Source organism: Daphnia magna, linkage group LG2 (genome assembly GCF_020631705.1).
Source record: "Daphnia magna isolate NIES linkage group LG2, ASM2063170v1.1, whole genome shotgun sequence".
In the NCBI taxonomy this organism is placed as follows: domain Eukaryota; kingdom Metazoa; phylum Arthropoda; class Branchiopoda; order Diplostraca; family Daphniidae; genus Daphnia; species Daphnia magna.
The window spans coordinates 865943-889560 of record NC_059183.1 but is presented as its reverse complement, the minus strand read 5'-3'; the positions used below and the strand labels follow the sequence as shown (position 1 = coordinate 889560).

The window sequence follows — 23618 nt, the reverse complement described above, 5'->3', positions numbered from 1 at the left end:
GTCGGTGCACCCGTAGCGTGTATACAGACGCCCTTACTCACCACAGTGGCGCTGTAGTCGATCTGTCGGTGCTGTCGGTGCAATAGACCTGACCTGCCCATTTACCCATCACCCTGGAAATCGAAGAAATGTCGTCCTTTTAGGGAGAAGGAAAGGTCCCTACTGCTAAACACCAGCGGCAAGGTCTAAACAAATTAGGCTAGAAACAATCAAATTCTACCTTAAAACTGCCGTCAGGTAGTTAAAAGCCAGAGCTGCTGTTCACTTTTGAACCCCTCCGAATGTTCTCCTTTCATGATACTTCATGATTTTTCTAGGTAAGTGACCTTGCAGATAAGAGGGGAAAAAACTAATGTTTTTTCAAAATAAGAAGTGGTGGACGACGTCGGAGAAGGAGAAGCTCTCGTCGATTGGTTCTGCGAATCGGAATTTGATGACCCGTCCCCTCATTTTCCGGTTCTTTTGTTTGCATGTGTCTTCGGACTCCTTCCTTTTCTACGTCTGCGTAATGCAATAAAACGTAACATGTAAAGTTTCAATTCCTTTTAATCACGTCCCAAATGTTAACATAATTACACAGCATATAGAACAGTAGTTGCATTACATTTACACACACACACACACACATACGGATAGATGACATTGGCTGTTTCCTGTTTCAAATAATATATATTTTTTTTATGATTTCAATTTGTTCGTTTATTAGAATTTATAATTATCATTTTTTATTATATTATATTTCCAACGAGCAGCAAATGCGATAACTTTTCCATTCAAAAAAGAAACGAAAGAAAAACAAGAAAACCAACGTTGTGTTTGCGTATGGTAAATAATCAAATTGTGACATCAAAGCACATGGAATTCGTTATTCATAGACATAACAACAAATTAAGACATGCACATATATTTCGGTTCATTCCGTCTTCCCCCTTTCACGTTTGACCAATTGAGTTTCTTTTGAATTTCTCGCTATACATCTCTCCCCATTATCCTAGCCGAACTTTCCATCAAAAAATAGAAAATCACGTCCCAAGCCTCTTTGTAATTTTTGCTGATTTTTAAATGATCTTTCCTTCTTCTTTGCGATTGACTAGGAGATCGCCACTTGGACCTCTCCGCCTTTCCCATCTAACATGTAAAAATATAACGAGGCGTATTACAAAGACATGTGGGTTGATTAAGAACGATCTCTCTCTCCAATAAGCAAATTGTACAACAATACAACATAGTTGTGGCGCCGTCTCTCCGTTTCATTAGTGAGTGTCTTTGTGTGTGTGTTTCCTTTGTTTCCATAAGGGGAAAGAAGAACATTAATTTCATTGTAAACAAAAAAACAAAAAGGGAGACAACATCTCGATGAGTTGACGGAATCACGAAAAAGATTGCGATAATGCAACAAAGAAAAAAGCCGCTGGGAGAATTTCAGGGGTGGGACTGGAGGGTACAACAACAAAACATTCAAAAACACAAAAGCATTAGATGAAAACTATAAAAATAAAAACAAAAAAACAGGAGCACGTTGATAAAGTGGAAGGAAGAATTCGCCCAAACCTTCCAAAATTTGGTTTTCATTTACCATTTTTCACAAAATAGATTCGGTAAAGAGAGCGACGGGGAAGTGGCGGATGTGCGTTTGCCACTGGGACGACAGCTGGAAGAACTTGACGTTGTTCCATTCCACTCCGTCAATCACCACTGTAATCACACAACATCAAATTAAATTTAACTCATCCGTTGCACTAATTGATTAAAACTAATTCAAGTCGATCAATCAATTTACCTTTGAGCAGAGAATGATGTGTTTTGGCCTGACATACGAGCCGATTGATGCCCTCCACCACTTGACTCTTGGATTCGGATTCTTTTTCCTTCTCCTTTTTCTTGCCCAGCCGCATGACTATTTGGGACGCAAAAACAAAAACAATCGCATTAGTGACGTCAATTGGGTAAAAGAAACGATATCAAGTCACTAGCAATGAACGTACTTTTTTGTTTCTTTTCTTTCAGGCCGAACGTCATCGTAAAAAGAGAAGACGCATCCGAACCGGATGAGGCTGTTGCCGATGACGACACGTTGCTATGGGGTAGTCGTTGGACGACAATCCAGCGGAAACCAGCTTTGACCGTGTATTTCACGCTACTCTGCTCAGCTGGACCGGGTTTTTCCCGTTTAACGGCTTGCGCCATCGTCGCCAGACTAATGGCCGCGGCGGAAGCGATGCTCTCGCGGGCCGTCGCCGAGGCAGCCGCGGCTGCAGCAGCGGCACTTGCTCCCGACAGCCAATAGTCCACTTGAAGTTCAACCGATTCAGCTCCAGGTGTGAACATTTCACGCCTATTCCAAGAAGCGTGAATGCATTTTCGTTGAATTTCAGTTTTCAGGAACAAGTGATTGTTAACTTACTGGCCGTGAACGGAAGAAATGTTGGGCGAACTGGGAGGGGTTGTCCTTCCTCCTGTTCGTTCTTTGTAATCCCGTTGTTCTCTTTCGATGGAACTGCCAGGTTGAATGGCGGCATTGACAGTCAACATGCCAGCCGACTGGTGCGGAGGCGAACCGGACAACGGGCCCGAAGTGGCTCCGGTATTGCTTAATTGTTGACCGTCCTCCATTTCGACCGAACCCGGTGTCATGGCAGCGGCCGCTGCCATGACAGCAGCCGCGGATTCGGCAAAGCCAATCCGCACTTCACTGACGAATGGGATAAACACCTGCGTCGATTCCTCCTCCGAACTAATCACCATTTTCAAAGTGAGATTTAAACTCATATTTCTACTGGAAAACAAATCGTCAACGAAAAATTTACTTGGGTTCGCGATAAGTGATCATGGCCTCGGCGATGGGTACTTGAACGCAGCAACCGTTGCTGGTCAAGTACCTGCCCAATCGATGGATGACTTCCTGGACATCGATTTTAGATGGGGTGCTGACTCCAGGAGTGGAACAGGTCCCCATCGCGTCATTTCCGTTGGTCGTAGCCGCCAACATCTTCTCCACCGGCCTATCCAGCGCTTCTCTCCACGAATCCGAGACAAAGTTAACGTTATAATAGCGATCCAACGAGGCCAGGTAGCGCGACAGCGTATTGTTCGAGCCACCAGTACCGATGCCGCTACTATTATTTCCGCCAGAAGATGCGGACCCGCTGTTGGTAACGAGGGGAACGATGTAGAACTTGAGATAATTTTTCCAATCAGGCGGTTTGCTGCTAAATTGTTCAACGTAGCAACGCAAGACGGCGTTGACATAACTGTCGGGACCCATGAGAACTACTTTGATGGGTGGCGGGGGTTTGGCGCTGCAATTGCAACTAAAGAAACAAAACCACCAAAAAGTTTGTTAGAAAACAAAAAGTCATAAAAGATGTGAAGCGCACGCAAACTTGGCAAACTTACAATTTCTGAATTTTCGATACCAAACAAGCGATGGTTGCGCGGACGTCTGCGACGCCACCAGTGCAGACGGCCCGCTGTTGGCGCTCGGCCAATCTTCCGGCCAGGTTACATCCTTGTAGATCGGCTCCACTAACCATGATGACGTGATCGGGCAGAGCGTCGTCAGCCGGCATACAACGCACCAGTTGTTCCAACAGGATTTTCCGCGGCTGTTTGACGATTTTGTTATTTTCCCGCCAACAAAATAAACATAAAAAATTTAAAAATAAATATTATTAAAACACAGTCTTCAAACTTCTAAACTCTAACTCGAATTGAAGATACAAGACAAAAATGGCGCAATGCTCGCCCATGCCTGGGGTTTCTCAAGCAACGATGGCCATAAACAAACACGCACACGGTACACGAAACAAAAACAAATACAACGGGCGGAAAGAGTCGATACATCCGTTTTCGCATGCCTCGACCAAGAAACAAGGAAAGCTATCCAAGAAGATTTTTTTTCTCGACACAAAATCACTACCATACGCTTGTTAAAAAAAATCTTGCTTTCAAAAAGCGCATAACGAAATATAAATTAGGCTAATATGCGCGGAATGCGGAAAAGCCGAAATCGGCATGCACACAAGACTGGCGTTATGCTTTTGTTTTTTTCACGCTGCAAAGAGTGTAACTTACGCTAGATTCATTCGATTTATCTTTAACTGTGGAAGTTGAAAAGTTAGTGCTGGCGCCTTGAGCACTGGAACCCTTTTTGGTGGCGTCTTTTTGTTGCGTCTGTTGTTGCGAGTTGCAAGTCCCTGAGCAAGGCGAAGGAGCGAAGCTCCCTGATGATATGGACGACAACGAAGGACCAGATCTCTCCCGGTTGAACAATCGACTTCTTCTCACGTCTTTTTCATTCTATTTTATAGATTACGCAATTTGTTGATGTTCAGAGAGTACCCGAAGATTTAACATTGGATGTTTGCGGAATAAAGGGAAGGCCCCAACGACTAAAATAAAAAACGAAAGAGTTTACCTTGGTCTTGTCATCGTTCGTTGCCGAGGCGAGATGAGACGGGCAATGGGCGCTTGGTGCGGTTGGGGTGTCACTTTCACGATCCTGGTCGGTCCACATGGATTCGGCGTGGGTGGAATCTGAATCGGCCCGCTTGGAACTCTCATCGCTGTAATGACGTTCCAACCTTCTGCCACCACCGGAGAGACCCGATGACGTAATCGTTGCTGCCGCTTTCTCGCTAAAAAAAGTTCCAGTTGTCGGGAAAGTAAATGCGGATGGGTTCGAATTGAGATCAGGAGCCAGTAAAGACCGACTGGAAGCGAAGAACGGCCTCAACGAAGGTTTCGGAGTTGATGTGACACTCAACGTATCCATTTCAGGTCCAGAATCGCTCAGATCTTCAAGTTCGTCGATTAAATCCTCGATATCACCAGCATCCATTTCAAGATCGGCTCCTGCGAAAGATTTTAAAATAAAGAATACTTTATAGTTCAAATATCTTACTGGAAAATTACCTGTGAGTTTCGTCGGGTCTTCATCGGCCTCGTTTTCCAAGCCTTGGAGATCCTCCGTGATCTTGAATCGTTTGAGCAAGGCGACAAATTTCTGCTTCAAATTCCTCTGCCTCGCATTGGAAGGCAGGATCTTTCCGCGGTTTTGCAACAGGGCTTTGTTCATCCGTCCAGTGCGTCGGTCCACTCCAGATCCCACGACACCACCGACGCCAACGACGCCGGCTCCTCCTCCAGCACCGACGACCAGGCCGGCCGTTTGATCAGAATCGGATCCACCGTCATCGTTGCTCGAAAAATCGTCATCGTCTTCATCTTCGTAGCGGACGAATCCTGACCGCATTCCTCCGACGCTTCCGCGTTCCAGCACTAAAGGGTGAGAGAGAGAGAGGGTGGAGGGATTGGTTCTGGATTTGGTGGTCGACAACAACACAGCAGGACTACCGCTGAGTAACGTTGCGGCAGTCGCTTGTACTACTCCATATTTTTTTTCCACAAACATCGCCATCGGATATATAAACAGGAAGCCGGATGCCAACCAGTCAATAATCAAAACGCAGTAACACATAAACATGCACAAAAAGGGCAGTCCACCACAAATCCATGCAGAATAAATCGTGCACCGAAGGGAGGGCAAATATTAAAAGATTACAAAATCCAAACAAACGTGCACCATTATTTTTTTTTATCCGTTTGTATATCCATTTGGATCATGCCAAAGCAGATAGGTTTTTCGGGGGTTTCAGAGAGAGAGAGAGTGAGAGAAAGAAAAAAAAAATAATGAAAGAAAGAAGATGGAAAGAGATTGGACCAGGAAGACAATATGGTGGTGCTCAGAAAAAAGGGGAGGGGGAGAGATGGGAGTTTGTGACTGACGAGATACACGTATCCTAACCCCTTGGTATAACTATTAACGTATCTTTTATCCGTGTTTTATTTAAGGAGAATCTGTCCGGATGGAAAGGAAATAGTTGGAGAAAAAAGAGTTGGTTCATTATACCTGCACCGTCGCCCAGTGATAGAGTCTTGAGACGCTCGGCCGCTTCTTCGTGATCGACGGGTTGACTGCTCAGTGATTGGACTTGGAGCCGTGCAAGCGGGGCGACCGTTTCTTTGCCGCTGGTGCTAGTTGCCTCGCCGTACAGTTCCAATTCCATGTCCATTTGACGTTGAACAGCTGCCACCATGTTGATTGTGTTGGAGCAGAGCGTTTTGTAGCCAAGGATGGTCCGGTTTTTGTAACGCTTCCGGCGCTGGAGCATCACTTGCAGACGGTTTCCTGCCTCCCATTGTTTCAAGTAATGCGGATACTGTAGGGCAAATCGCAATTCCAATGCGGTATCGAGCAAACCACCGCCGGCCGGTAGCATAATTTCGTTAGATCTCAACGTTCTCTTGGAGCTCTGAAATTCATCAAGATTGAAACTAGCTTTATAGCTATGGAGTAAGTTTGGGGTGTCAGCTCTAAATATTACCTGCATCTTAACGGCCAACGTAATAGAACTGATGTCTGAGCCAAGCGGTTTCAGGATCGTCAGGCGAGATAAGGTTAAAGAACATAACCTAGCCAAAAGAATGGTGACAAATAATAAAACAAACGTGTAAAATAACAACAACCACCATAGTATTTTCTACCGCCGATAACCTTCCGCCTTGCAACCTCGACACGCCCAACACGCCCTTTAGACTCGTCATATCGATTAATCATTAGCGATAGCAAGGGCTGTTAGATTTCCTCTGCCCGTCTTTCAGTCGGCCTGGATCGTTGGCCGTCAGCAACTGTTTTATGTGTTTAGAAAAAGTTCATTTTGAAAACAAAACTATTTCCCATCCATTTTTCCCCTTCAACTTCTCATTCTCATTCATTCGTCACGTCTGCAGCAGGGGATCGATTTCTCAACAAGAATTTCTTTTCCCCCTCTCCCTATATTTAAGGAGAAAGAAAAAAGAAATGGGAAACGGAAGAAGCCCGTTTGGCACTGAGCCGGCTTAAAGGGCACGAGGCTCCAGCACAGAAAAGTGAAGAGGAGAAGATGATAAACAAAGTAGTGCAAGATCAGCAGCACAAAAGTGGGTGCTGCCATGAAGTCTTAATTCCTCCCCTCTTCTACTTTACTGACACACAGATATTCAATTGTCTGAAAGTTTTGAAATTGGGAAAAAACATCTGTGGGAACATCGCAAACTAGCTTCTAAAATGTCGGGTTCATACAATTGAATTTAAAAGGGACAAAAAAAATTTAGACAAATGAAACTCCCATGAGCTGAAAAGAATATTATAGCACATGTTTTGCAGAACTTCCTGTTTTTTTTTAACGCATGTTCCTCTTCAGTGTTTTGGAATGCTACATAAAGTTGCATGGCATCTCACATGAAAGTCTGTGGAGCGAAACTGTGGTTCTTTCAAGCTGTTTAGTTCCCTGCATGTTTCGTTCTTTCATCTTACCTTGGAACACAGTTGGGTGGTGTTCGGTCAACATCCCAAGCAGCAAATAGGTTCATCGGAATCAGAGGCTGGCCATCTCCCTTGGCTGTCTTGCTAGTAACAATGCTGCTCGCCAGCGAGCCGCGTCCTGTCCTTTCCATCATTTTATTTCAGATGAAGAAACAGCAGGGGAAACAGTGTAGCTGATTATACTGTGTAACACTAGAAACTGGGGGAAAAAGAAAAAAAATCACAGAAGCAAGTTGCAGCTGTGGTTGGTTCTCTCACGAACCCATTGAGAATGGAAAGAAAAACCAACAGAACACAGAAGTGAACGGGCCAACTCCCGAAAAACAAGAGCCGTTGTTTTCACTACCGACGCCCTTCGACGCCCTGCAGAACTGAATCAGAAGTTAGAACAAACTTCGTCCCTCTCTCTTTAACTCGAACGAAATACACACAGACACACACGGAACTCGTCGATGAGCGTCTGCGTCGCCAGGTTTTCGTTGACGGATCAGCTGAGACTTGAGACAGAGGCAGCGCCTCTATCGGTTGACTCATTCTCTTCAGAGTAAAGACGTAGTAACTATTGCAAATCACTGACGCAACAAACACTATCGAGTTCTCTATTCGTTCGTCAACATTGCATATCCACATATTTATTTTTAAGACTTGGCGGTATACTGTATCTTTTTCCAACGAGAAGTAAGTTTAAAAAGAAATCTGCCCATGTAAGTGACACTGGTCATTTTACGGAATGTGGTGCTGTTCCATGTCTGGCCCACACACCATTTTATCGATTGGTCTGTGTGCTGCTGTGTGCACAGCCGTGCATGATTCGATGTTAAGAGAAGAAATAACTCCTTGCTGTTGACGTCTGCCTGAGTGCTGCTGATTAGCCACGAACATGCTTTCGCCCCGTTGATGGATGCCAACGTTTATAACCAGCTGTTTGCTCCATTTATAGAATAGCTCGATGACGTGCGAGTCCAATCATCAAAAGGTGAAGCTAGAATTTATGAAATAAATTTTATGATAAATGAAAAGAAACAAAAATAATGGCCAGATTATGATTACACGCCAGAAATCCTCTTCGCAAGTAATCTTTTAAAGAGATCTGCAACTCATAAAGAGGAATCAGAGTCGAGATTGCACGCAATCAAGCAACGCAGAAAATAGCGAACCAATTAATCAAGGCTACTGGATGAAATCGGTGCGCTCTTTCCAGCTGACGCCAAAATTGGTCCACAACCTCCAATTCCTTCCTTTCTTTGTGGCCCACTTTTTCCCATCAGTTGATACAATTTATTTTGTCCTGCTGAGCACCGGTTATTAAATGCTTGTTTATTTTGTCTTTGTTTCCACGGTGCAATCCTCTCGTTTTCGTTATCGTAAGATGATAAAAGACTGGCCGTATAGGTTGTGATGAGAAATCCCAAAAGGGTCACGATAGTAATCCAAAGCTCTCAACAAAGTTTAAGAAAGAATGAGACAGAACTAAAAAAAAAAACAACAAAGAAGAAGGAAGATGATAAGCGCGTCCGGACGGATCGATCGTGAGGAAACGACCCGAAAAAAAAAAAAAATTATAATAAAAGGAAAAGAAGGGAACACCCACTCTTACTCACCGTAGACTCTCTATCTGTACACGGAACCATTCGGAATCAATACCGCATTTTCTGAAGACGTAGAGGAAGGAATGGAAATGTGACAATTTTTTGAAAGCTATTGACAATTGAGAAGGAGACTAGTTGTATATTGTATGGATATGGCTTCACAGATTTGTCGGATTATGAAAAGGAAGACATCCTCAATTGGCTCTTTCTTTCTTGTTTCCTGTTGTACTATACGCAATAAGCAGGTTTTTGTGTGACAACACGCACAACGTGTTCAATTCAGTGGGATTAAAAAATTATATCATCTCCCAGCTGTTTTGTTAGATTCGTTTGAAGGAAGTCGACGCGACGCTGAAAATTCCCACCTTATTCATATTCATGCAGTGTTGGTGTACGTCACGCAACCCTGAACGTTGCCTTCTCCATTTTCTCACTCTTGTCAGATTCGTATCTCTTTTGTATACTACAACCTATTCGGGTTTTCATTGCCGTTAGGGGGATTTAGAGAATAACGTTGCTCGTGATTTACTTGGAGTCGAGCCAAGACTATTCGTTGTGTAAAACAAAACCACGTCCAACTACCATTGGAAAAGTTCCCTATATACTTTCATAAAGCAGCAAGGACAACAAAACAACTGTAAAAGACTTCATGAGGCTGTCTCCATGTTTCTTTTGTCTACTATCATTTATTTGGCAACGAGCATTAAAAGATCTGATTGTCACCATTGGCGCGTGAAATGCCTCTGGACTTTTGGTTGCAGAATAAGCGAGGCAGAAGGAGATAGAAATGGGATCAGAAGGTGGCCATCAAAAAAAAAGGTCGCAGACCACAGACTCGGCCAAGGTCCTGTTCATTATCCTACGATTCATACTCATGGGAAGAGAAAGGGGAATTAATACGTATACAAGAGGCTTTACCGTAACCAAGTCCCAGACGGGACATAATGGTGGCTCTATCGTCCGTTTGGACGATCGTTGCTGATACCAACCGAAATTGCTGCTGACCGTTCAGGCGGTTCAGATGCAATATTAAAACACCTGTATAAATACAGAGCCACCTACCGCCAGTTTTATCGAACTCTTTCTATAATGCGTTTGAGACGAAACCTATTGAAGATTCAGAAAACAACAAAGGAAACAATGATTGCGGCCTCAGAAATCAATTTTTCTTTGTCTGGTTAAATTTCAGTTCTACATTTAATCAACATTTTCAAAATTTAACGATCCCGTAACGCTGTTACAGTTGGACGGCGTCTACTTCATTTCTGTCTTGTTATTCACGAATTATTCGTCGTCTTTTTTTCAACTGCTCTATCACTGTACTGAGCAGGCAATCCTGGGCAGTGGAACGTATAGGCCTCTTTAATCCAATTGATCCAGCCCCATTGGCGAGTGTGATCCGTCCATGAGTTGCAGAGCGGAGTCGTACAGGCTTGATCAAAGGCCCAGTAACTGTGACTGGTGTTGCGCAAAGGGTCTGCCACCGTGAATTTTCGGCCCGTTGGCGTTCCGTAGATCATAGACTGTAAGTTTCCGATGAACAGGCTTGGTCGTCGTCGGTCTTCTTGGCAGCCTCGTACAAATATCGCAGTTGCACCATTATTTTCATCGTCTTGCTTTTCATGATAGTAGATGCCACAATAAGATTCAGAGGATTGACAAACGATCGTTTCTGCCATGGCTTCTGGATGTTTCTGGTCCAGCAAACACCATGGGCGATCCCAAACGGACATTTCTCCCCTTCGTTGCTTTTATCTGCCCAACATTTATAGCACATAAGTGGTCGATCGGATTCTTGACTCACTTTCAAAATGATCGGTAAAAGCAAAAACAATACAAAAAATGGAACAGCAGCTGCAGTAATTTTCACACATCTCACGGTCAACATTTTCTGGGAATGACAACGAGCTGCACCGCCAACCGTTAACTCCGACAATGAGTACTTCTGTTTCGATGTAATACTTTCTTTCTTTATAACTAGTGCAGCTCAAGAATGCTCAGATTGTTGCCACCGCATAAAAATATTTCTAGCATTTCCGGTAGATCCATCAGACAAAGAAGATGTAACGGTCTATTGGGAAATTTGCTAGGGAATACAATTCAGAAGATTCAGAATCAGATTGGGAATTGCTTTTCAGCCCACGGACATAGATAGAATGTAGGTGCAACAGGCCAACTCCCAAGAGCGCAGAATGAACGAACGATATTGCTTTGGATGCAAATGAGTGCTAGAGTCATCGGCAACACAAGAAGATAGAAATATAAGGGAGAAATGGAAAATTGCTTTTGACGCTATTACCGACTAGAATTGCTGTTTATACCAACGCTGAATTGTGCCAAGCAGACGACGTTTATTGAATTTTGAAATTTGTGATTGCGAATTTGGAGAGGTTCCTGTATTTGCCCCAATTTTCCTACAAGTTTTTTTTTCTCCCAAAAGAAGTAGTAGGCGCTTGTTTATTTAAAAACTAGATTATAGGCAAACTACCGAACTGTCATTTTTTTTCAATGACGTCATTGTCCACAGCTCGAGACCGATATAATGCCGCAAATTCGCTGCTGTGCCTTCTACAAGCATTGGAAGGACGGGTAACCGTAATTGAACTGCAGAATGAAATAGCGGTCAAAGGCCTCATCTCTCAGGTTGATGGGTAAAAATTGTTTTTTTTTTACAGAAAGAGGACTATTTCTAGATCTAATTTCTTTTTTTTACACATGTTTAGATTCATGAATGTATCCTTGCATGATGCTACAGTCCAGGGGAATGATGATATGCATTACCATTTTGAAGAGTTCTTTGTCAAGGCAAGGAACATCAGATATGTCCAAATTCCAGAAGATGTGAGACTGTTTCATGCAAAACAATCTCTTCATAACTTTATAATGCTCATTTGCCTTCATGTAGATTGATATCACAGAGGCCATAAAGAATCAAATTGAAGGCAAACCCAAACCTAATAAGACAGACATGAGTGACACAACAAAAGCCAAACTGGCCAGGAAAAGACAGAAAGAAACATTGAAGTTCATTCAGCAACAGCAACAAGCTGAAGCAAAAGAAAGTGAACCTCAGCCTCCTGGGACATCACAAGACTAATGATTGAATATCTAACTCTGAAATACAATGTTGCCTTAATTACCCTTTGACTCTGGGATAATTTTAGTATTGCAGATGGTTGGCAGTCGATCCTGTAATCCAACCAATGCAACACTTAGCTGATGCAGGTAGCGTGGCATCTCATGAAGTGAAGCTCTTGTTCTTGTTTGGATTTGTAAGGATTCCTGTAGTCGTTGAGTGGCTTTCTTGTACAGGTTGTTCAGCCATATTTACCATGTTATTCCTTAGGGATATGTTGCTGTCTCCTAGAATATTTAAATTCAAAGATACATGGTTGTACATTTTTACAAAGCAGTATGCATGATTCAAAATGCATTCTTACGTAGTCGATAGTGCAATAGAGTATTGTATTTCAATTTGTGTTTCGGAGTCTTTTTTTTGTTACCCGTGCTGGGTACGAGGCTTATGTTAGCAACGGTAGAATTATTCGGGACATCGGAGTCCTCGTCCGATTCCGAAGCTTCCCCTAACACCATTCCACATACGACTCGGTTCGAAGTTTCCATTTGTGAGGGGTTCAGTTACAGGAACAAATTCTGATTGCCTTTTTGTTGCGGGTAGCTAAGAGGGATACTTCTTGGTTACTTACACCAATTGCTAAAAATATTTACAAGTGACAAGAGAACGTACGTCGTTTGCTCAGGAAATATTTATTTAGAAACTTGATTTTTGAGTTTGGCCAGTCCAGTGGTTTGGCCAAGGCGCAGCAGACGAAGTACCGATTTAAACAGATTTTGCCACCAGATGTCCTTCCGCTATTGTTGTGCTTCTTCGCCAATCATCGTCTGCTATCTCAGTTCAAAGACGACGTAACAGAGATTCTGACAATTGTAACCTCGTATCCCCATCGTCTACCTTGATTTACTTAAACAATTGAAGTCTTTGCACTAGTTTTATTCCATTTGTGGGTTTTAGATTTTATAACCATGAATAATGCCGAGAATTTTACAAATGCGCTGCTTCTGAAGCTAAACGAACCTGACTTTGTCCCCACTCTCGTTTTTGAAAAACGTTTTGTCGAAATATTTTGCACGAAGTTGAATAAAATCAATGAGGCGAAGTCGTCCGGAACTTCAAATCATTCAATTGTTAGCATGAATGAAATGCTTGATTGTGTCTTGGTGATTGCCAAAAAAGATGACAAATTCATTCCACTTTTTGGAATTATGGACTCCATGTATGAACAAATCATCAACAGTTTAAGTAAGACTTTCTTGACATAACCAGAATGTTGTCTGTTTATCCAAAAACCAATCAACAGTCACTTTTTATTGATTTTTCTCCAGTCTTAAGTCTTAAAGTTATAGAAATATTATCAAGCAATATGGGAACAGATCTGACCATGTATTTTTTATTCATAGGAAGTGAACTGATAGAGAGTGAGTCATTGGTGCACCTACATGCCAAGGTAAGACATCATCTCCATACAACATAAATGTATTCATTACTATTTATAAACTACTGTTTTTGGTCTGAAAATTAATTAAGTAATGCAATAAGCTTCTTAGTAGTAGTATTGTCACTTACAACATACAGTAGTCATTCTTAAGTGTCTTTATTAGCACATATTTGACGCACCCTTTTATCAGACTTTGGGGTGCTTGCTCAAGTGTCTTGGGCATTTTGAGGAGGAAGATTTAAATCTAAAATTCAAATCGTGCCGATGCTTGAAAGGGTATGTCAAGTATATACTCGAAGATACGTACAAGGATGTTTGTATGCTCTTTACACGATGTAGCTGTCTATAGAAAATAGCCATAGTCACTTTTTTTTTTCGCGTACAGGTCTTAACCTTCATCAGCCTCATCATCAAAACATATTCCATCTAGGAGGGCTACATTTGTAACACTTGGTCTTCACAAATTATTACTACTGAAACCAGCGGTGAGTAGTTGTACCATTAAAGTGATTTCAATGCATTGAATTTACTAAATGTCGCTCCATGAAACAGGTTCTAAATCGTGATCTAGTAATGCTGAACGTCGAAATTTTGGAGTTATTGAGTGATATTCCAGTAGCCTTACAAGACATTTCCTCAATTAACGCCCTCAATTTACTTTTCAGTAAGAATTAGGATAATCTCCTTTCATGAATATTTAATATACATAACGAGATCATTGTGTGATAGGTTTCTTGGAAGGTTTTATTGGGACCAACGAATCCGGTTTCAGCTTAAGTGACCCCGAACTTCTTAAATCACTATTGGGCCTGATAAGCAAAATCTCTCGTGATGTTTCATTAAATAACAGTAACCACCTGAGAAAGTTTGACGATGGTAAGCCTATTCACTATTTCTATATCAGGGAATTTTGCTTAAAGAATTCAATAGTTTTTCTAGAACTGGCTCGAGTTTTTCCGGAACTAGAAGAGGTTCATAACTAACAAAATACCTACGGAATTAGTTTTATATTAATATGTTTTTTCCCACGGAGTTTAGACCATTCAAGGAGTTTATAAACTAGTCTGCGAAGCTACGCTTTCGTGCTCTAGAGCCTCTTTGTACGCCACAAACAAATCTCCGCTCAGCATAGCCCATTCACGAATTTCCAAACAGCGATCTAAAGTTTTTCAGTACAGCATGAGCATATTGGAATTCAAACCTACACCAATCGCTCATCTAGCAAAAAGCGGTAGGAAATCAGCGAGGTCTGATGAATATACCATTGATCGTTACATCTTTATTGACATGAAAAACATGGATCTGGAGGTGGATGCTATTTCGCTCGAAAAGTCAGTCGAACAAATCTCTTTGGAAACAACTGCAGAGGTCATAGATGTACTTTCCGGTTGCCTATTCTTGAATACCTTAAATAATCGTGATCTTTTTTTCATATACGTAGGTAATTTGTGGAATGCTAAATTCCAACAAAGGTAAATTTCAAATCATTACATAATTTGCAACAATTAAAGCATTCTTTTGAAGGCGGCACAATTCACTTTGGCATCAGCAACTCTGGAAGGATAGAAGGTGTTCGTGTCAACCATGAACAGCGAGATGGACTTCGTTGTGGTAATCAATTAAATGTTTCTGTCTTATTTTTTCGTAAGTATTTGTTTGGTTTACAGGATTGGACAATGTCTTTTTACACCAGCTCTCGCCTTTACTTCCGTCTTCACTAGTCAGTGTTAATTTCATTCCCGTAAGAGATGAGAATACGAGGACCACAAAGCCAAATCAAGCACTTTATGTGATCAGAATCGTCGTCCCAGCTAACATGAATACGCTTTACTATTTGAAAAATCGGAATTTATGTTTTGTTCGTAGGTATACGGGGAACGAGCAACTTAATCTCAAAGAAGTTCGGCAATTAACTGTTTCACTAAGCGAAAAACGTTTTATGCCATGACCTATGTTTTTATTTTTTTTAATGTTTCATGACATGCTCTGAAGAACAAAATTCGGTTTTTTAAACTATACACCAGTTTCAAGAATTGATGAATTTAATTTCTCACAGTCATTGTACTGGCATTACAAGATATCGGAAGAGAGAATAAGAACAGGTCGTTAACCTTCTTTGATGACGAACACATGAAGAGGGAGCTTTGGAATAAACTAGCCCTTTTCAAAATAGGGTGCACCTTGGCCGCTAGTTGTCAGTATATTATTGCTCCGTTATATACACAAATTTAGAAGTCGTCGTACTGTTAGAAAACAAAATCCCGAAGAGGAATGCAGTGATTTACATGATCAGACTACCGAGTTGTTTCTTCGGTTTACATTTAGTAATTCGTCGACATTCTTAAAGGCCAGTGGTGTAGTGGCCGCTTCTTCGGGGGAATCAAGCAGATCTTCATCTCCGGATAAAAGGGCGTCGGAGTCCTCTGGTAAACTATCCAGATTGCTGTTATTGTTGACCACTCTTTGGTATCGAACAGCTCGCTTCCGACCACGCTTTGGCTTTTTCATAAGGAAATTGTCAGTCACCCAAAACATCAGAACCTTAGTGCAAAATAGAATAAAAAATTATTAGTTAAACAAGAGGGAAAAAAAAAAGAAAAAAGAGAAAATTACATTAACGAAGAAAGGTATCACTAGCAACACCACGGTGATAGCCACCTTTGGATCTGTTATTGGGGAGAGAATCAGATCACGAACCTGCAAAAACGTCTGTTACTGATAATTTCTGTTTTTTTTTTTTTAGATAATAGGTGTTATACTTTGTCCCAAAACTCCAACTGGACTAGGATTGTTATGAGTACTTTTTCTACCACCATTATCCCCATGTAAACCCCAGACTGTGCCGCCCAGGCTTTAGCACTTGCAGGGTTTCCTTGATAAGAAACAGTGCATAATTGATCTTATTAGTCCTAATATAAAGCAAGAAAGTTTTAATGGTAGTTATCATACCATATTCTCCAAAATAGAGGTATTGCCACTTCCACTTGTCAGCTAATTTGACTGTGAGTCGAATGCATGCATAAATGACTAGCAGACCTACTGAAGAGTCGAGCAAGAAACTGACAATGTACCTGTAAAGTTTTCATTGTTTAATAAAAATAATGATAAGCCAACAAATTGTGTAAATCAGATTTACCATGTACATGGATCTCCTTGGAATAATGTTGCAAGATATATATTTGCCATGTGAATAACAAGTGAACCTAGACCTTGCTTTGAGGTATCATAGAACCAAACAAGCCAGGATCGTCTCCTCCGGGCAGGTTCACAAAACCTCTTTACTGCCAAATGAGTATTACAGTTAATGAAACATAAGTCAATATGAGTAATACATGAATTTTTATAAATACTAAACTTACGAACAAGGCATGTAAAAGCTAAACATGCAAGGACGGCTTGCACTGTCCAACCAAAATCGTCCGTAAGGGCATCCTTGGAGCAAAGTGGAGAACCCCTTGGCCTGACCGTGACCGCCGAATTGGCAATCAACTCTGTTCCAAGATTCATCTAGTTCAGATCTACTGTCACACCAGCGGTGCATTAATACATGCACAATAACAAATCCCCTAGTAAACTGTCACTAGATCATTTCCAACTTTCTCCGGTTTTAGCTCGGAACGGCCCACTTTCCAGTGAAGGCCAAAAGATTGTTGATGATCTGCAGTCCGCACCCACTAATTTAGCGGGCATATCTCAGCGACCCTGGCGGTAGACTACATTACTGAATTTCATTCATTGTTTTACTCGATAACAATTTCACCGATAAGTGGCATGGAAATAATCAGACCCAGATTACAGCAATTTCATATTTTTAACCATGCTAAACCTTAAGAAAAAATATCAAAAAGTTTCAACGTATGATGGCAGCAATGTATAGCAGCTGACTAGAAGCATGGATTTAGCAGCCATGTAATAATACAAGAGTTCAAGAAAACGAAGTGTTCGTAAAAAAAAAAAACGGATTTCAAGTTTTATGGTACATTTCAACCAGTAAGCTTGTATGACTATTGCAAAGGAATCTATCTTATGTGTCACTCATGTAACCACCTGCCACATATTTACAACGTTATGAGGATCTGCTATCAGATTATGACGCCTTTGTGGCGTATACAGGAGAACTTATGTCTATCAGGCCAATGGCGCTTAAGCCTTGCCTTAATTTTACGTTTACTGTGACGATCTTAGAGATATCAGTCTTCTGTTTCCCTTGATTCCAGTTTTTGTCACTGAAAACCAAAGAGAGGCGTTGGAATCAAAGTCTTTTTCTCAGTAAACAACATTTTGCTTAAGTTTGAAACGAAGTAGTTTTGACGATGATGGATGAGTCACTGAAAACTTACTTTTTCAAAACGAAGAGAGTACACATTTGAATGCTTGTAATGAGTATATTTTACATTTAAAGCAAGAGGGGAGTTAAAGAAGTTATGTAACGAACCACTGGTTAAAAGGAATTAGAGATCTGCGTGTAGTGTAAACATACATAGAGGAAATTTTCAAGCGATTTTAACTGTGCGTTGTTGCTGAATGGCCAAAGCGGCGACGGTGACAAGGCCGAGGGAGACGGAAGATACCCAATCACTGTTGGATACCTTATCTTTTACCAAGTCGAAGACCTTGGTAAATGTCGGCTTCAGAATCAGTGAGTCATCTTCCTTGTTAATTATACGAATATCGCGACGAGTCATTCTCTTCTCAGAAAGATCTCTGACCCCGAGACGACTTGTTTCCGACACAGTGGCAAGACGATCATCGCGACGTTGATCAACACGACGTTCAACATCTTCACGAGATCGTTCATCTCCATTTCGGCGTTCATCGTTGCGGCGTCCTTCATCTTCCCGTTCGAGAGATTGTCGCTGTTGGTCCTTACGCTCGACAACAACACGGCGTTCATTGCTTTCCTGGGCACCATCCTGGATAGCTCGACGTTCACTACGGGCATCAAGATTTATTGTCCTGCGCTCTTCGCTTCGACGTTGCTCGACTCGTTCATCGTCGTTCTCATTTTGACGTCTTTCTTCTCGTCGATTCTCGCTCGATCTGTGCTGGCGACGTTCGGTTGTTCTTTCTACTTCGTTCCTGCGTTCGTCAACTCGAATCTGTCCGTTTTCTTGGCGATTTTCTTCTCTTCTTTTCTGAACCGATCGACGCTCGCGTTCTTCACCTGTTCGGCGTTGTTGAACGCGTTCATCTTGGCGTCGGTCAGACTGACGCTGCGTTTCACGTCTTTCTTCTTGGCGTTCGTCCCGCTGACGTACGACGGATCTTTCCGCTTCATTCCGGCGTTCATCGCTTCGGCGCTCTTCATTTCTGTTTTCATCTCGTCGATTTTCGACGGCACCTCGACGTTCGTCCATTCTCCTTTCGCTGGATCGCCTGTCTTCGTTTTCACGGAGCTGATCTCCTCGGCGGTCGGCCACTCTACGCTCTTCTTCACGATGTTGGTCGACACGGCGCTCCATTTGGCTTCGGACAGCTGAGCGTGTCCCGTCCACTGATTGGCGTCTATCTTCCGTTCTACTTCTCTCGATGCGACGATCGTCAGGTGTTGATCGCTCATCGACCTCTCGACGGTGAGTTTCTGATGTACGGCGACGATCGTGTTCCATGCGGCGTTCATCGTTCACAACTCTTCTAATTTCCTCTTTTAAGTCGCTAGGATTTAAACGGTTTCTTTCTTCATTCCTGAAATTTCAAACGGATTACAGAGATTTCAATTCATAGTCACAAACAAAAGACGTTGAATTAAGATCCCTGGCACGGGTTATTAGCAAACTTTTAAGTTAGAATGATTGCACTTACCGAATATTGCCTAGAGCAACGGAAGAGTCGCAATTGTATTGGCTGATGGCCAGTACTAGCCAAAGGGAAGCTGTGACAAGCAACAATTTAACCATCTTTTTGATTAGTGTTGTTTTCCTAAATATATTAGTTAGTGCAGTTAGACTGTTATTTGCTACTCCGGTGTGAGAACTTACACCAGTCAAGAGCGCCGAGTTCTTTGGTTTCTTTGCACGCACTCGGTCGCTATTTATACAAGAAGGGACGGCGGGTGAGAAGAGAATGATGCCGACACAGTCTTGTTATCACAAAGCGGCAGGCGAGAACTCGCAACTCATTTGAATCAATTACGCCTGAATGGTGATCCATTTATGATGAACATATCCGAAGAATGGGTCTTTGGATATCATGCTTAACCACGAAATGTGAATGAAGTACCTTCTTTGCCTTTCTTTGAAGCCAAAATTGCGACTGCTCAATCGGTAGAGTGGAAGAGGATTTCACGGTCTCTGCTTCTCGGAATACATTAGTGAGGCAAAATTAACGGTGCGTAATATATGGAGGATTTTCAATATTAATGGGTAGACTTGCTGAGGTTAATTTTACTTGGAATGGTGATATTAAATTAATATTCCAACATCATACACGGGAAAATTATTTTCTTTGTGAACATCCGTTCGTCTTGCTTTGTCATATTTTGCATTTTCCATTAAAAATCATCTTTTTGGCGTGCTTTGCTTTGTTGCTGTACTATCGGTTACTTTAATGTTAGTGACGTTACTTGCTATCGGAAAATTGCAGACGGGAATTTTGCTATTCATTTGAATCAATTCCGCTTGGCTAGCAATCAATTCCCGGTAAGGTTGAAATCTTACCACTCCTTGTGTTTCTAATAGATAAGCTGCTTACCTTGCTTTCTTTCTTATTTAGTTTAGTGGAGTTATCTATTAATTTTAAATTCTCTACCTCGAACAAACAAGAGTATTACTGTTTTATTCAAGCAGCGAAAATATTTCCTGCTCTTACAGGGACTTTAAAAGACCAAACGTGTCATGTTAATAATACCCAAACAATTAAATGAAAGCCCATCTTCTGGAAAGCATCACATTTTTACTGTTGCATGTTCGATAAACACATAAAGTATGACACAAAAGTCAGCGGATTTTCTTGCAGATTCCCGAGTATATTCGCTTTGTGTGACAGAATGTAAAAACACCCAAAAGAATGAAAAGGCATAGCTGGTCCAATTTAACATTTTACACTTAGAAAAATAGTTTCCTTTGAAAACCTACAGTGAAAAACATTTCGAGAAAATTCTCCACAACGTAAACTTTTTGATTAGGAGAAAAACGGTGAAATAACCTTAGGAAATGTGGGTAGTCAGCTTTGATTTGTTTTTCCTTTGTCGTTGATATCAACCTAATACCAATGACAAAGCCTTCGGACGGCATTTTTCCATGAACTGTACAGTGGGGCATAATCCAACCTGTGATCAGGTAATGAAATAGTCACTCGTGGTCATTTAAATAGCATCTTTCTGTGATTTACCAGCGATTTTCAACAGGGAGGAAGATACGCTCCGTTTGTCGCATATGTTGCAATTCACTTCGCGAATTCCATATCCCTTAAAATATAGAGCATGTTAGTTTCATTGTTTATGAATATCGTGCTAAAATTGAGAATAGTACCGAAAGAGAGTCCTGCCATCATTGCGGCGCCATGAGCGGCACTTTCAATAAATACCGGACGATCAATGGTCATCATAGTAAGATCAGCGATCAGCTGCATCAAAAAATCATTGCTGACATTTGGGAGAAAAAGATTTAATGTCCATTTAAATGTTTCAAATTTTACTACGTTGTTGGATGCTAATGGACACCGAAGGTGGACATTCTCATCCATACGACAAACATCTTACCGACTTACACCGCCGTCGACTCGCATCTTTGTTACGACTTGGCCTGTTTCCTGGTACATCAGCTGGCACATTTGGTACACCCTGAAAGCTAACGATTCGACTGCGGCTCGCAAAAGATGGGCTTTGCGTGTGGAAGGTTTGATCCCAATGAAACCTGTAGCAACGGTTTCGTCGTTAATGGGTGCCTAGTGTTACGTAACAGTTTTAGAAACGAAACGTTCGCAAATTGAAATTTTTCTTAAAAGTACTTGGATTCCACTGAATGCTGGAACGAAAAAAACATCATCACTATTCGGTATGGAAGTAATTATTTTCTCAATTTCGTTATAGTCTTCAAAAAGGTCAATCTCGCGACACCATTCGATGACAGTGGCCGTGTCGCTAGAATGACCTTCTGCAATGAAGACCACTTCATCACCAATCTTCCACCCTACTACTGGATATAGACCAGAGACGGAGGCATGTGGTTTTTCGCTCGTGTTGTACGAGACAAAGGAACCGGTACCCATCGTTAACCGGACATCCCCTTGGTTGAAAGATAGCGAGCCGAATAACGAAGCGCCTTGATCCGATACCTAGACAATGCAAGATAGGTTTCATTCCACATTAGTGATGAGTATTAGACAGAGAAAATAATAAATACTCACAACGCAACGTATCGGAATTTCAGCACCAAAAATATTTTTATGAATAGAACCCCAATGGCTGCCGCAGGAATCTTTAATTTCTGGAAGCATGGATTTAGGAATATCCAGCATGTTTATCAGCCAGTCAACCCATTGAAAAGTGTAAGGATCCCATAGCCCACTCACACAGACATTGCTGTAATCCGTTGCGTGGAGACGACCTTGCGTCAATCTATTGAGGACAAACCGGCAAACAAAAATAGTACGTTTTCAACGGAAATCACAAAAACAGAATTTTACCTATAGATAAGGAACGTCTCTATGGTACCCAAAAGAGCGTGACCTTCTTGGGCTGCTTGACGGAGATTTTCGTGGTTGTCTAGGGCCCAGCGTAGACGTAAAGAAACCAAACCATTCATAAATTTAAAAGCACTACCAGCTAAATAGCGCTTGTTCCGAGTTGCTTTATGCATGATGATGGAGCCCAAACGGATGCCCTGATTTTCATTTTAAATTTAAATTTATAAAACTATAAACAGATTAACTAGATTTCACTTGAATTGTCCAAGAGTTGTTCCATGATTTCACAAGATGGTCAGCTCTTAAATCTTTCCATGTTATAAAATTGTGAAAGGGCTTTCCGGTCCGTTTATCCCACGTCACGAAAGAGCCCCGTTGTGTGGAGAGACCAAACACTTTGACGTCAGATACATCGGCATCGGCATCTGTTGTAAATGTAAAATTACCCATCATATACAGTTTAAGGCAGATGACGTATATACTTTCTAGGGCGAGTTTGAAAACACTTTGAAACTTAGTCCAGACGTCTTCGGGATCTATTTCGTTCCAGCCTTGTTGTGGGTATATTTGATTCACCTGCAATGCACAAAATATTTGAGTTCAAATTTTAATAAAAAGGAGTGTTGGTTGTTTTATTCCTATCAGACACTGAATATTTGTTGACACTTTTACACTTAAATTTCACCTTTACTGCGGCGCTAGACCTAACGCGTCCTTGGTGATCGAAGAGAAAGCAGCGAACTGAGGTGGTACCAAAATCCACAGAAGGCAATGAGTTTCCTACCCGCCGACGACGACCGTTTCGAGTTTTTGTCGCCTCTTTTGCTAGCCATCTTGAGAAAGCCAGCTTACTTCTTTCTCTGACAGCAGGCAAAGACTGACTAATAATATGCCACCACCTGCCATATGAGATAAGATGGATAATGTAGCAGACTTAGATATGGTGATATTGCCTTAAAAGATAAGAGTATTATATTTTCATGTCTCACCATCTAACAACAATAATAAAAACTTTGTATTACAAAACAAGCACATACAAATTAATTCTGTAAAACAATAAAATAATATCTTTCTTTTTTTCTACCAATAGAAAATATCTAGGAATCTTTGTAGAACTAAGAAATAATAAACATGTAAACACAATATTTAATCCAGAATTTAAAATCTAAACTAGATAAGGTTTTTAATGACTTACCAATCTATTGAAAAGTTAATCTTACGTGTACAGCGATGTGTTCCATCAAATCTGTGGTTCAAAAAGTAGTAGAATCAACACGTTCTGCATAGCTGTTTCACCAGCCACTGACACGTTGTATCCCCTCAGAAAACAACGTTACACAATAAATAAAAGTAAAACTTTCTACATGGTTTCTATTATTTCTTATAGTTGGTAAACACCAGCCCTCCAGACATGTGATGGCTCGGCCAACCGAGTTCTGAGTACCTGATAGGTGAGAGCTGAGACTCATGAGTCCTGACCCACATATGGAAAAACGAAAACGTGACTGCTCAAAACAGGAA

General features: G+C 41.5%; 6 protein-coding genes, 1 long non-coding RNA gene and 1 other non-coding gene across 12 annotated transcripts; 3 read left to right on the top strand and 5 right to left on the bottom strand.

Moving 5' to 3' along the window:
• The first annotated feature begins 102 nt into the window (after positions 1-102).
• On the top strand, positions 103-1302 carry LOC116917851. Its single transcript, XR_004391272.2, has 2 exons — positions 103-237; positions 318-1302. It is a non-coding gene; the product is annotated as an uncharacterized LOC116917851 (long non-coding RNA).
• On the bottom strand, positions 529-7856 carry LOC116917829 (phosphofurin acidic cluster sorting protein 2). 5 transcript variants are annotated; one of them, XM_032923421.2, is made up of 13 exons: positions 7629-7856; positions 7358-7565; positions 6387-6474; positions 5912-6314; positions 4915-5385; positions 4418-4854; positions 4075-4299; positions 3397-3605; positions 2808-3311; positions 2405-2734; positions 1986-2335; positions 1781-1897; positions 529-1695 (listed from the first exon to the last, which is right to left on the bottom strand). In XM_032923421.2, exons 2-13 carry the CDS (start codon positions 7498-7500, stop codon positions 1583-1585), a joined length of 3390 nt encoding a protein of 1129 aa, XP_032779312.2. In that variant the 5' UTR covers positions 7501-7565; positions 7629-7856; the 3' UTR covers positions 529-1582. The 5 variants fall into 5 exon arrangements, with proteins under 5 accessions (XP_032779312.2, XP_045024879.1, XP_032779310.2 ...); XM_045168944.1 differs by lacking the exon at positions 7629-7856 and adding an exon at positions 6532-6690 and having other exon boundaries at positions 7358-7494; XM_032923419.2 differs by having other exon boundaries at positions 7358-7856.
• A 2243-nt stretch (positions 7857-10099) lies between these two features.
• LOC116917841 lies at positions 10100-10851 on the bottom strand. Its single transcript, XR_006643045.1, has one exon. It is a non-coding gene; the product is annotated as an uncharacterized LOC116917841 (transcript).
• Positions 10852-11463: 612 nt separating this feature from the next.
• Positions 11464-12094, top strand: LOC116917847 (U7 snRNA-associated Sm-like protein LSm10). The gene is made up of 3 exons (XM_032923449.2): positions 11464-11606; positions 11679-11796; positions 11861-12094. Exons 1-3 carry the CDS (start codon positions 11464-11466, stop codon positions 12050-12052), a joined length of 453 nt encoding a protein of 150 aa, XP_032779340.1. The 3' UTR covers positions 12053-12094.
• An 848-nt stretch (positions 12095-12942) lies between these two features.
• LOC116917836 lies at positions 12943-15507 on the top strand (the record flags this gene model as incomplete). Its single annotated transcript, XM_032923433.2, is given in 11 exon segments — positions 12943-13276; positions 13435-13481; positions 13858-13884; positions 13886-13957; positions 14025-14136; positions 14202-14348; positions 14403-14443; positions 14511-14840; positions 14914-14944; positions 14997-15083; positions 15140-15507. Coding segments are annotated over 11 exon segments (1509 nt in total), but the record flags the coding sequence as incomplete, so codon positions are not given.
• Positions 15508-15642: 135 nt separating this feature from the next.
• On the bottom strand, positions 15643-17134 carry LOC116917842 (store-operated calcium entry regulator STIMATE). The gene is made up of 6 exons (XM_032923441.2): positions 16832-17134; positions 16609-16753; positions 16422-16543; positions 16232-16344; positions 16086-16169; positions 15643-16013 (listed from the first exon to the last, which is right to left on the bottom strand). Exons 1-6 carry the CDS (start codon positions 16977-16979, stop codon positions 15762-15764), a joined length of 864 nt encoding a protein of 287 aa, XP_032779332.1. The 5' UTR covers positions 16980-17134; the 3' UTR covers positions 15643-15761.
• A 709-nt stretch (positions 17135-17843) lies between these two features.
• On the bottom strand, positions 17844-19491 carry LOC116917837 (trichohyalin). Its single transcript, XM_032923434.2, has 2 exons — positions 19275-19491; positions 17844-19157 (listed from the first exon to the last, which is right to left on the bottom strand). Exons 1-2 carry the CDS (start codon positions 19367-19369, stop codon positions 17966-17968), a joined length of 1287 nt encoding a protein of 428 aa, XP_032779325.1. The 5' UTR covers positions 19370-19491; the 3' UTR covers positions 17844-17965.
• Positions 19492-20343: 852 nt separating this feature from the next.
• LOC116917835 (putative glycerol kinase 5) lies at positions 20344-23604 on the bottom strand. The gene is given in 13 exon segments (XM_045168948.1): positions 20344-20739; positions 20802-20877; positions 20942-21054; positions 21172-21356; positions 21420-21746; positions 21819-22029; positions 22098-22294; positions 22353-22522; positions 22580-22673; positions 22783-22863; positions 22865-22996; positions 23293-23343; positions 23542-23604. Coding segments are annotated over 11 exon segments (1587 nt in total). The 5' UTR covers positions 22931-22996; positions 23293-23343; positions 23542-23604; the 3' UTR covers positions 20344-20672.
• Between the last annotated feature and the right edge of the window lie 14 nt (positions 23605-23618).